Below are 13,378 nucleotides of genomic sequence, written 5' to 3' on the forward strand. Positions count from 1 at the left end.
GTGAATGTTTATTGTTCTCAGGTCAGGTCAGGTCTCTTAGAAAAGAGATCTTTATTGTCTCAGTGAGATTACCTGAATAAATAAAGATTAAATCAGCAGGCATGTACTATTGTATTATTAGCAAATCATTTATTTACAAAAATATGTTACTTGTCAGTGTCTGTTTCCCAAAAAAAGCTTTCTCTGTGCTGATCATTAACCAACAGCATTTACCGGTGTGCTAAAGGCAAGTCCCTCACTTTCAAACAAACATCTTGCTTTGTGATATTATTCTCTAAGCTTCACTCCAAACTGGACGTGTTGTATCGTTTATTCTGAAGATGAAGTTTGAGAATGTGCTGGTAGAGGTGAACGGCTTTGGGAGATTCCAATTACGGACAATCCTCTTGATGGTAATTCCTCGTATGACTTTGCCTTTTCACTTTCTGCTGAATAACTTCATCGCGTTTATTCCCTCTCACCACTGCAACATCAGCTCTCTGGATGATGGAGGAGTATTTAGGAATTTATCCGAGGCAGAGAGGCTTGTTGTTAGTATTCCAGTCCAGGCGGACGGGACTCCAAACTCCTGTCAGATGTTTGCACAGCCTCAGTATCATCTGCTGCTAAACTCCTCCAACATGACTGAACTCCCTACAGTGCCGTGTCAGGACGGATGGGTGTACGATACCAGCACCTTCAAGTCTAATCTGGCCACAGAGGTGAATTTTATTTCTATTTAAAAAGGATCAAAGTAACACAAATCCCAGATTAGCCACTTTAATCTTCACTTCTTTTTGTCATTTGTCTGTTTCACACGTAGTGGGATCTTGTTTGTGATCAAAGAAGAATGAACAGAGGAACGGCCACTATCTTCTTCTTAGGGGTCATGTTTGGAGCGGCAGCATTTGGCTATCTTAGTGACAGGTGTTCATGGCTTTAATTCTCAAATCAGAAACATTTGGGTCTGTGTGGTTAAATTAAACTACTTTATAAGATAAACTTATGCATTGAAAATATTTGTTGCTACATTATAATTATTGTATTATAGGTATAGTTTGCATTAGCCTCTTTGCTGTGTTATAGTACCCGATGTCTGTTTGTTGACTAACAATCGACCTGTACGAGTCAAGAAGTGGGTCCAAAATTTGAGGTATAAATTATGCATAAGAGAGTCTGAAATACAGCCCCCCTTTTTCTACCCTTTCCCCCAACCAGACAATTAACCCTAATCCACACATTGACCAAGGACTACTTTTCTTTAGTCTTTAGTCTGTCGATTTCAAATATAATAAACACCTTCTTATAATCAAATACTTGTGTGCTTTTACCTCTTCTACAAATGTATCAAATGATTTATCTCTCACAGGTTTGGCAGGAAAAGATCGCTTCTGATGTCTTATTTGACAACCACCTTCTTTGGATTTGCAAGTGCTTTCTCATATAATTTCACCATGTTTGCTGTCATGAGGTTCCTCACTGGATTTGGAATTGCTGGAATAAGTATTATCACCATAGTCCTTTGTGAGTTTTTGTCATAGCATCTGTAAGAGAACATTTTAAAACTGTATATCTCAGAAAATAATAAGGAAAAAAGTACCATACAATTCAATTACATTTTTTATAATTTAAAGGTCACTTGTAAAATGTTTGTTGAGGTGATAATACTTAATATTTTACCTTTTTAATATATTTTGGGTTTTACTTACAATAAGTATAAAAATAAATGACATGTTGATAAAGTGTTAATGAGTCTACCGTAATAATATTCATGTAAGTATTGATTATCATTGCTCTTTATAGGTATTGAATGGGTCGACATCAAGCACCGAACTGCAGTGGGCATTTTTGTGAGCCTGGACTGGAGTATTTTTACTGCTCTGCTACCGGTTTTGGCCTATTTTGTGAATGACTGGAGGTATCTGATTGCAACAGTATCCACCCCGCTGGTTCTGGCAATAGTCTCCTGGCGGTAAGGAAATTATAATAATTGTGCTTACAGCCATAACAAGCAATTGCAGGCTGCTCTAATACCAGCAAGCCATGTGAACGTTCAGAACCATTTTACATCGTTTAAAGATCCTTCTTATAAAACATGTGATTTTTCAAATCAAACTTTGTCGCAGGTGGATCCCGGAGTCTGCCAGATGGTTGATAAGTAATGGAAAGGTCAGCGATGCTAATTTTTACTTGAGAAAGTGTGCAAAAGTCAACAACAGAGAGCAGTTCATGGCTGACATGAACCCTGAGGTAAAACATTTTACATAATCGGATCACTTCTAATCAGAAATAGATATGCACTTCAATTCTGACCAAAATGTTCTGTTTGCTTTCCAGATTCTGTCCAAAGTAATACTTGTAGAAAAGGAAGACAGAAAATATTCCTTTTTAGACCTTGTGAGGACCCCCGAAATGAGGAGACTGGCTCTACTTACTGCCATTGTTTGGTATATACATGTTTTGTTATTGCCTTTAAATGTATAATGTGTAAGATATGCCATAATGAACATTTTAACATTCAACTAACTAACATTATCAACAGAATGTGAACAATTGACAGTGTTGACGTTATGTCAAAGACGTCTATGTGTTGTGATGCAGAAATATCTACTGAAATGAGAAGTCTAACTGAACAGCCCCGGCCCTGTCATGTCTTGTAATACCACTTGTACCTCGAGAGGTGATAGTGAGTCACTGTAGCGCCAGTCTGCCCTCAGTCCAACATGAAAGGTCAAAGAAGTAGAGCTGCTCCGTGGGCTTTGTCAATTACAGCTCGAATTCAGCCAGCGCAAACCCCAACTCAGAGGGTCTGATCCCAGCAAACTGTCTTTTGCTGCCATTACACAGATTAGAACCAGCGCTCCACCAGCCTGCTGTGACTCTCAACGTTGGGGGTTTTCCTGGCTGAATTTGAGTTGAGCGCCCGCTGACTGGGGGTCCATCTCAGAAAAACTATGTCAGTATCAGTGATGTGGACTCTGGATTGGTTCATCACCCATTTGCCTAACAGGTCCTTCTCGCTCATGTTTGGAGATGCCTCCTCCTCTCATGCTCCTCTCTGCTGTTTGGTCCCCCAGGGGTCCATTCTGGGTCCCCTTTTTTTTATCATATGCATGCTACCCCTGGGGCAAATCATGATGTAGACTTTCATTGCTGTGCAGATTTTAAGCAACTGTATGTCCCTTTAAAGCCTGGCACCACTGATGTTTTTCAGTATTCTTGCCTCATTGAAATTAGAAATTGGATGTCCAAAAACTTCCTGAAATTGAATGACTATAAATCTGAAATACTTAAAAGTCAAAGTAACGTCAAAAAAGAGGCCCGTAACCTAGGTGTCATTTTCGACTCAGCGTTGTCAGATGTCTTAAGTGGTGCAGTCCTGCTTTTCCCAACTGAGACAATTATATAACTAAGATCAGGTCATTGTTTTCCGCCGCAGATTTCGAAAAGGTCATCCATGCTTTTATCTCCTCCAGACTTGACTGCCGCATTGCACTTTATTGTGGTAGCAGCAGGAGGAACATCCAAAGACTGCAGGAGACACAAAACGCTGCTGCCAGGCTTTTAACTTGTACCACATCACACAGATGCTTAGTTTGCCCACATGAGGATCTCGGGCAGGCAAACTAAGTGACCTCTTTTAAATCTCTTCTTAAAACTCACTTTTATCATTTGGCTTTTTTTTAATCTGTATTGTAACTATTTTATCCGTCTGTATATCTTTTACATAACATACTTAGCGCCTTGAGGTTGACTTTAGCTTTGAAAGGCGCTTTACAAATTAAATGTATTATTATTATTATTATTATTATTATTATTATTATTATTATTATTATTATTATTATTATTATTATTATGTTTTAGCTTCATTAGTGTTTTTATTGTAAAGCACTTTCTAAATTAGTTTTATTATTATATGATCGCTCAACTTGAGAACTAGAAACTTAAAAACTGGATGACAGTTTCACCACAGCTGTTCTGCGTGTCAGTGGTAGGTTGTCATGACATAACGGAATATGTTTTGCCCACCAAGACACTGTGCATTATCGTAGTCTGGTCCTAACCCTAACCCTAACCATGCAGTGTAAGTTAACATGCAGTTGTAATGTAACACAAAGCGCATCAGAAACTAGTACGGTATTTTCTGGAGCAAATGTGTAACTTTAGTATTTGTTTATAAAGAATTTGCTCTCTCTGTTCATAGGTTTGGAGTGGCCTGCCCATATTATGGAATCAGCCTCAATCTCACTGGATTTGGTGTGAACATTTATCTCACACAGTTCATCTACGGTGTGATTGAACTTCCAGCAAAAGTTTTCATCTTTTTTACTTTGAACAAAATGGGCCGGAGGTTGAGTCAGGGTGGAGCCCTCGTTCTGACTGCACTGTGCCTATTTTGCAACATGTTTGTCCCCCTAGGTAAATGATCAATAGTGAGACTGATATAGCTACTGCAACAATAATATATGAAAGCAACAATTGAAAAAGCAAAACTTTAAAGATCCCATATTGTAAAAAGTGAGATATCCATTTCTTTTTTATTATTATTATTAAGCAGGTGTAGGTGCTACATAAATACTGTGAACGTTTTAAAGCGCTCAAACCTCGGAGATATGCACACAGCCCATAATCACAAACTGTGCCTTTTAATGAGCTGTCAAGGTTGTGATGTCCCAACTATACTAATAAAGGTAGAAAGTGCTGTTACAGTCATTCCACCGGCTGCAATGACGGTGCAGAGACATCAAGAGGGCAGATGCTGAAAACCCAGAAACACAAACCCATCACAAGAGACTGGGCTTTTTTGGGAGGGGGCTTAAAGAGACGGCTGCTCAAACTGAGTATTTCAGACTGAGGGTGAGAACAGGTATATTCAGACACAGTATGAGAACATTAAAACATTTAAACATGTTCTAGTAGAAACTACAAGTATGCACCTGCACATTAGCATAATAAGTCTCCTTTAAGCATCCTCCTTGCCAACTGGGGTCCCTGCAGACACCACAGCTATGCTTTTTGTAATATCCCACAGGTGCTTTATTATCATTCCAATGTTTCTTAACTTTGCTAATCAATTTGTTACTAATGCCTTTATGTCATTGTTTTCTGTTTCTGTTTTTAATTAGTGCTTTAAAAAAAATACCAATATGTATAATATGTATCGGGGCCATAGGGAGTCAAAAGTTAAAATACAATACAATAGATGGATAAATGTTTGCCATGGGTCCTAATTTAAAGTAGCGCACGCCATCACGGGGGAAGGGGCACTCTGTGGGTCGTTTTGAAGAAGACAGACACAGTTGCAGCAGACACAGATTTCCTCATGTGTGCTGTCTATTTCGTTTTACACAATATGCAAATTAACTATAACTCTCCTTAAATAAACTGTTTTTTCTTCAAATGAAATTAATTACAGAACAAATAAGTTAATGTTTTTGCTATGATGGTTGTTTCTCACAGTAGTCTATTGTGACACTTGCATTTTTGATGTCCTGTAAGTGAAGATTAAATAAGTAAAAACGGCCACTGTGGGACGCCAAAGCTTTAAATACAATACAAGGTGGGGTCAAATGTTTTCCTCACATTTTTTTCTTTTCAGGTAAGGGGCTGTTCCGGACAGCTTTGGGGGCTATAGGCAAGATGTTCTCAGAGGCTTCTTTTACATGTGTATATCTATACACAACAGAGATTTACCCCACAGTAATGAGGTTAGTAAACTATCTTATATAGAGCTTATATTATGCACATTTACAAACAGTATCTATATCCAGAAGAGAGACATCTGGATAACTGAACACCTTGATCAGGTCTTTATAGATCAGTCAGTGTTCCAGACTTGTTGGAGTTGCATTTGTATCCCTGAAACTTACATATTTGTTGTATTTTTTTAATACAGGCAAAATGGATTGGGTTACGCTTCCTTCATGGCCCGTATAGGCGTGTCTGTATCCCCCCTGATCATGCTTCTTGAAGAAGCGTGGGGCCAGTTACCGAATATGATTTTCTCTCTGGTGGCTTTTGCTGCAGGGCTGTCATGTTATTTTCTTCCTGAGACACATAACGTCCGTCTACCAGAGACTATTGAGGAGGTAGAACACAAGAGGTATTACGACCTTAATTAGGATTCAATTCAAACATTCAAATAAAAGTTATATTGCAATATAAAAATGTCTTTTGTGTTTCAGAAGAAGATCAATCTCCACATCTGACGAGAAATCCCAACCCTAAATGTTTTCTTCAGTGCAACCAAAAGGCCAATAAGTTGAGTTGTAGGACAGATCAGTGTTGGTAGTATGGTTGAAATAATAAAAGAATAAACATGCAAGTGTTTCTAAAATAGCCACAACCTGTATGAGTTTTTTTCAATGTAATATTTTACTGAATGTGCTCAGATGTTTTACAGTACCACAGGTCCAGGCAGAGCAGGATATGTATGTTGTCAGGTGCCAGTAGTCAGACAGTCTACAGGTCCAGTGAAGTGAAGAAGGGAATGACGGGATAAAGTTTTCATCCACTTGGTCTCCTTTGTTCCCACAAATTCATCCATCTTGCCAAGACAACTTTCATTGTTATATCTGTATATCATTCATTCATTGATTGCCTAACGCTGTCTTCATCTATACATACCTAATTGCATTCATTCATTCATTTGAATGTGCATTAATTAGTAGTTGTGCATGTATTATTAAAATATACATTTCATTGTTAAAGGATTTGACTACGTGGTTAGTGTGTGTGTGTGTTTGTGTGTGTGTATATTGTTATATGCGATTAATCGCGATTAATTAATCACAAAGCTTGTAATTAATTAGATTTTAAAAATGAATCGCTTGACAACCCTAATATAAAGTTAACTCAAGTAGAGATGTATCATATTTTTTCAACATATTTGTTTTTAATTAAATCTTAATCTTTAATTAAAGCAACTACAAAAACTCAAAACAGAAAAGCTAAGTAAAACTCTGGCCATGAGGGAGCGGCTGGAAAATGCGAGTGCGCATGTTCTATGGGCTGCGGAAGAACGCCGCAATATCGGGGTAATTTCATGCACCAATTAGCAACTTTCATAGGAAAGAACTGGGCCCCGCCTCCAACGCTGTATCCAGCTCTTTTAATACATCCGTGCTCCACCCCTTTCACTTCTGAAACCGTTATCCCACAAGGTGCCGTCCCCAGTCCACTCCTTTTTCTCCTTTACCTCTCCGATATCTACTACCCTTCAGACTGCAGCGTGTCATTCGCTCTGCGGAGAAGGTGATCAGCTGCAATCTGCCATCCCTCCAGGACCTGCATGCCTCCAGGACCCGGAAGCGTGCAGGTAAGATTGCAGCAGACCCCTCCCACCCTGGACAAAGACTTTTTGAGTCACTTCCATCCGGCAGGAGGCTGCGGTCCATCAGGACCAACACATCACGCCATATGAACAGTTTCTTCCCCTCTGCAGTTGGCCTCATCAACAAGGCCAGACACCTAAACTGACACTATCTCTCCCTCCCCCCTGTCATTTGTGATCACACATCTGTACCCTACAAACTTTACCTCATACTCCGTATGTGGGAACCTTTGCACATTCCTCTGAGTATTTTGCACATTTCTGCTACTACAGCACTTTTAATTTGAATATAATTAAGATATACTGTACATATTTTTCATTACATTCTTTTTTCTATATTTATATTCTTCTGTATTTGCTCTTATTTAAAATTTCTCCTACTGTGTCTATGTTTGCACCATTACACACCAAAGCAAATTCCTTGTATGTGAAAACCTGCTTGGCAATAAACCAAATTCTGATTCTGATTCTTCTGATTCACCCATCATAGGACGTGTCTTACAATTCGCGGATGACCTCTGTTACTGGAATCCCTCAAAATCATTTTTTTTTTACTTGCAACATTTGCACCCTGACTGCCACTTATAAGAAGGCATTGGGTAACCCCATGACAGCACGCCAGTCAGACAGTATTTGAGAAGCAGCTTTACTTTTTAGGATTCAAACTGTCTCTTTAACCTTTAGACTACCTCATCCTCAATAGTATCATTTGCAGATTAATTTGTAACAGATTAACTTGTGGTTTTTGTTTTCTAGGAACTGTGGCACATTGTCCTGCATGTGCTTAGGACTTCCTGAATCATTAACAAATGATCCGTTTGTGTTACTGAGAGTGCATTGTGTTTGAGTGCACTATCTTTACTACACAATCATAAATGCTCGTAGCTGACCATTATGCAGTAGGACAGAGACTTTCAAACTTACATGTTGTATGCTTTGTGTTTCTGATCAATTCTACTTTTGTCCGTTAAGAAAATATTTCCAATCATTATTTTTCTTTGCTGTCTTATCTTGAAGATGAAGTTTGAGAATGTGCTGGTAGAGGTGAACGGCTTTGGGAGATTCCAATTACGGACAATCCTCTTGATGGTAATTCCTCGTATGACTTTGCCTTTTCACTTTCTGCTGAATAACTTCATCGCGTTTATTCCCTCTCACCACTGCAACATCAGCTCTCTGGATGATGGAGGAGTATTTAGGAATTTATCCGAGGTAGAGAGGCTTGTTGTTAGTATTCCAGTCCAGGCGGACGGGACTCCAAACTCCTGTCAGATGTTTGCAGAGCCTCAGTATCATCTGCTGCTAAACTCCTCCAACATGACTGAACTCCCTACAGTGCCGTGTCAGGACGGATGGGTGTACGATACCAGCACCTTCAAGTCTAATCTGGCCACAGAGGTGAATTTTATTTCTATTTAAAAAGGATCAAAGTAGCACAAATCCCAGATTAGCCACTTTAATGTATTTTGTCTGTTTCACACGTAGTGGGATCTGGTTTGTGATCAAAGAAGAATGAACAGAGGATCGGTCACTATCTTCTTCTTAGGGGTCATGTTTGGAGCGGCAGCATTTGGCTATCTTAGTGACAGGTGACTTAAACTTTCAAATCAATCATACTTCCATCTCTTGGTTGTTCGGTTTTATGTTTGTTTTTAAACAGTAGTACTTTGAGAAATATTATTTTTCTACAGTATTATAATTGCAGTTTTTAGCTTGCATTAGCCTCTGTGCGTATTATCAGCCATGTTACAATTATGCATAAGAGAGTTCTAAAACATTACTGTAAGCGGGAAATCTGTTACTTCTTCTCGGGCAGATAGTCCAAAGTCAAAGGTAATATTTGACTATTGGATGACATTCTTGTGTTCAGAATGTTACTGTAGACATTACCTGTTTCCATCCCAATGTTAATGAACACAATGTTTTGTGAAGTATACAAGATATTTTATGAAATTACATATATTGTACCTAACAGACCAGGGTGTTAATATATAGTCAATCTTTCTCACAGGTTTGGCAGGAAACGATCGCTTCTGGTGTCCTACATGTTAACCATGGTCTTTGGATTTGGAAGTGCTTTCTCATATAATTTCGGTTCCTCACTGGATTTGGACTTTCAGGAGTCAACATAATCGCAATCGTCCTTGGAAAGTTTGGTCTTATAGTATATTTGTTGTCCTATTCATACCAAATGAATAAATAAATACAAATATTTTTAATTAAAAAAAGACAGAGCACAAATTAGTAAGCACAAACGTAATTGATAGAACACAGCAAAAATGTGTTAAACTTTATTATTTAGGTCCTAATGTCTCTTCCAACACTTACACTTTTATATAAAGAACATGACCAACATACCATAGTCTCACAAAACACACTATTATCCTGCATTCTTTCAGATTTGAGTTATTGGTCATTCCTCATCACAGGTATTGAATGGGTGGATATTAAACATCGAACTGCGGTGGGCATTTTAATGAGCCTGGACTGGAGTGTTTTTACTGCTCTTCTATCTGTTGTGGCCTATTTTGTGAATGACTGGAGGTATCTGATTGCCACAGCAACCACCCCACTGTTTCTCGCAGTAGTCTCCCTGTGGTAAGGATAAAGTACAAATAAAGCTTCTACTTGTAACAAGACATTTCCTGTCCAAAATATGTATATGTTAATATATTTTTGAAACGGTGTCCTTCATTAAATCATATTCTGCCGCAGGTGGGTCCCTGAATCTGCCAGATGGCTGATAAGCAATAAAAAGTTGAACAGTGCTCATTTTTACTTGAGCAAATGCGCAAAAGTCAACCGCAGAGAGCAGTTCATGGCTGACCTAAATCCTGAGGTATTAAATGTAAATAATCTACTCCTTTTTGTTAAAATCATTGATATTCCATGAGGCTCCATAATCTGACAAATGGTTTTATTTGTTATCCTCAAGGTTTTGTCTGAAGGAATACTATTAAATAACAAAAGCAGAAGATATTCCTATTTGGACCTGGTGAAGACCCCCAGAATGAGGAGACTGACTCTACTTACTGGCATTTTGTGGTATGTTTGTTACTGGCTTTGAACAACGGAAAGATGAACTCTTACTTCAACTCTTAATAACCTGCAAAATGTATAATAATGTACATTTTATGCACCTAACGTTAACAAATGGGTGACAGTTATATGATATAGGAAATAACTAGCACAGCACTTTGTTCATTTATGCCTTGTTTGCACATCAGGACACCTCAACATGCATTAAATCACTTGTGAGAGATGACTGATAAGATATAGCACAACGCAGATGTACTGCTGTTATGGTTACCTGCATCTTAATATACCTTGTACACTGATTGTGTGGATACATTGACTCAGATTATCTTTATGTGTCCTATTATACTATTGTAAAAGACACCTGCTGTCCAAAACAGAAATGATTGCTTTCTGTTCTGCCTTTGTGTCATTTTATTTCATACATTGTTTACAATGAATTCACTTGCTCTCCTTCTGCTCATAGGTTCGGAGTGTCTTGTACGTATTATGGAATCAGCCTAAATGTTGCCATGTTTGGTGTGAATATTTATCTTACACAGTTCATTTACGGCACAATTGAAATCCCAGCAAAAATCTTCATTTTTTTCACCTTGAAGAAAATTGGCCGAAGGTTGAATCAGGCTGGGACACTTGTTCTGACTGGACTGTGTATATTCTGCAACATTTGTATTCCTCAAGGTAAATGATCGATTTATATTTGTATTTCTTTGAAATAATAAGGTTGTTGTGTAGCTACTACTATAACTCTATAACATCAACAAAAATCAAATAAAGAATTACTCTGTTATCAATTCATAATTCATAAGTAATATGTGTTTGTAACTTGTCCTATTGAAACTGTTCATATATGACAGTAAGAAATTCTTTATTCCAATAACACAATGTTGAATGTTGCATCTGAAATACTGAAATATGCCTGTTCAAATATGATACATAGTATCGTGGTTTAAAACAAGCTTAATTTTTTTTCTTCCAGATATGACGATCTTTCGGATGACTGTGGGAACTTTGGGAAAGATGTTCGCAGGCGCAGCTTTTACAATTGTGTTTCTGTACACAGCAGAGCTTTACCCAACAGTAATGAGGTAAGTGAAATATCTCATACAAATCGTTACTATTGATCCATCAATTGATTGCCTCTTATCTGAATGCAACTTATCGAAGCAACAGACTAAGCAACGTAGACAAGATGTCCTTCTCCACGGCCATGTCCTCAAGCGTCTTCTATGGGATCCCAAGGTAGGCCAGCTGGGATAAAATCCCTCATGCAGGGTCTATGTTTGCTGCAGGGTCTTCCCCCAGTTGGACATGCCCAAAATACCTCCACAGGGAGATATCCAGGAGGCATCCTAAACAGATGTTCAAACCACCTCAGGACTCCTTTCAATCCAAAGGACAGTGGTTCAATTTGAGGCTCTTTCAAGATTGAGCTCCTCACCCTTTCTCTTAGGGTGTATCCAGTCACCTTGAGAAGGAAACACTTTTCAACTTCTTGCATCCGAGATCTCATTCTTATAGTCACTACCCAAAGCGCTCATCTACCTATGGCGCCTTGCCACCATGGAGTTTTTGGACTACCTCTGTGACTGCGGACAGAGAGATGAGAAAAGCTTCCCTCGAGTCTTCAAACTCCTCCACAGAGGGCAGGTTTGCAAGTTGCCCAAAGTGTTCCTTCCACCATTCGGTCATATTCCTAATCAGGGTAAGCAGTTATTTTTCCATGCTAAACGTAGTCTGGGCTGACCCCCTGAGTCCACTTGCTGAGTTGTCTGTTTCCCAGACATTTATTGAGGTAAGTCCTTTAAATCCTTCTCCATTGCCTCCCATATGTTCATACTACAGCACGCACAGTCTTTCTGGCCTGCAGATACCTTTCTGCTGATTCAAAGATCCCCTGGGCAGTCTTGATGGACTCCTTCACGTTGATGGCCATGTCTAGGTCTTTGGTTTGAGAGTTTGGCCCCTATTCTGGTGTTCAATTCCAGAGTCAGCGCTTTGAAGTAAGGTGAGCTCAGCCCTATCTAGCTGATACCAACCATACATAGAGGTATTATACACCTGGGGTCAGCAAGCCAAGGCCCCTGCATGCCACCCAGTGCAGCACACCCCTACATTTAACCTTGCTATTGGTAGGATCATAAGACGTACCACTAAGGTCTTTGGGCTGAGCCGTCCTTGGCCATGGATGCAGGCCAAACCACCAAGCACTCACCATCAAGCTCCCCTCCCTGGCCCAACATAAAGAGGGTGTCCCAGTCTCCTGAGTGAGGTTACTTGGCCACACACTTACCATTCTGTGGGAGTTCTTAAATTGCTCTTTTTGTCTGATCCATTGCCTGGGACCAGTTTTCCTTGGGTGACCCTACCTGGACCTTTTCCCATCAATAACACAACTCCCAGGGTCTTTACAATAGGGTGGTTATCTCTAAGTATAAATTATAAAGGTAATATTTTACATATTTACAAACAATACCCGTATCCAAGGGTCTTTACTGAAAAAGATGTTAACTAGTTATCTGGAATTGTTTGCCAAATAAAAACAAGATCAGGTATACCCGTGTCCATGGTTCAAAATGTTATTCAGCAAAGTTATTCAAATTAACACCGTAAACTTGTTCAGGCCCCTGATTAGTGTAAACGCTTTCTCTGTTGTCTAAAATAATATTTTTTTGTTACACAGGCAAAGCGGATTGGGTTACAGCTCCTTCATGGCCCTCATAGGTGTGTCTGTATCCCCTCTGATTATGGTTTTTGAAGAAGTGTGGCTCCCTCTACTGAGTACTCTTTTCTCCTTGATAGCCTTTGCTGCATGTCTGGCAGCTTGTTTGCTTTCAGTTTTTAACTGTCATAACATGAATGTGTTGAAAATGTAACTTTTCTGTATTTCAGAGGGCGATCAGTCTGGACCTCTCACGAGACTTCTCCTGATTAATCGTTTTTCTTCATCGCATTGAATAGCTCCAATGCGATGATGGAAGATCATTGATGGCAACATGTACAAATAACAAAACTGTAACTTCCTAAGTC

At 39.1% G+C, this 13,378-nt stretch overlaps 1 protein-coding gene and 1 pseudogene across 1 annotated transcript; both read left to right on the forward strand.

Moving 5' to 3' along the window:
- Positions 1-212: 212 nt before the first annotated feature.
- On the forward strand, positions 213-6,279 carry LOC115014261 (solute carrier family 22 member 7-like). Its single transcript, XM_029440980.1, has 10 exons — positions 213-701; positions 803-906; positions 1,349-1,503; positions 1,783-1,951; positions 2,106-2,229; positions 2,317-2,426; positions 4,184-4,398; positions 5,579-5,687; positions 5,876-6,082; positions 6,165-6,279. The coding sequence occupies exons 1-10, from the start codon at positions 321-323 to the stop codon at positions 6,205-6,207; spliced, it is 1,617 nt and encodes a 538-aa protein (XP_029296840.1). The 5' UTR covers positions 213-320; the 3' UTR covers positions 6,208-6,279.
- Positions 6,280-8,329: 2,050 nt separating this feature from the next.
- On the forward strand, positions 8,330-13,279 carry LOC115007242 (solute carrier family 22 member 7-like; annotated as a pseudogene).
- Positions 13,280-13,378: the final 99 nt, after the last annotated feature.

This window comes from Cottoperca gobio, chromosome 1 (genome assembly GCF_900634415.1).
Source record: "Cottoperca gobio chromosome 1, fCotGob3.1, whole genome shotgun sequence".
Lineage (NCBI taxonomy): Eukaryota > Metazoa > Chordata > Actinopteri > Perciformes > Bovichtidae > Cottoperca > Cottoperca gobio.

What these genes read in the sequence shown, in the direction of transcription:
- LOC115014261 (XM_029440980.1), top strand. Translation starts at nt 321, where the DNA reads ATGAAGTTTGAGAATGTGCTGGTAGAGGTGAACGGCTTTGGGAGATTC. An exon ending in TATTATCACCATAGTCCTTT is followed by an intron (nt 1,504 to 1,782) that starts GTGAGTTTTTGT and finishes TGCTCTTTATAG; the next exon opens with GTATTGAATGGGTCGACATC. An exon ending in GAGGAGGTAGAACACAAGAG is followed by an intron (nt 6,083 to 6,164) that starts GTATTACGACCT and finishes TTTGTGTTTCAG; the next exon opens with AAGAAGATCAATCTCCACAT.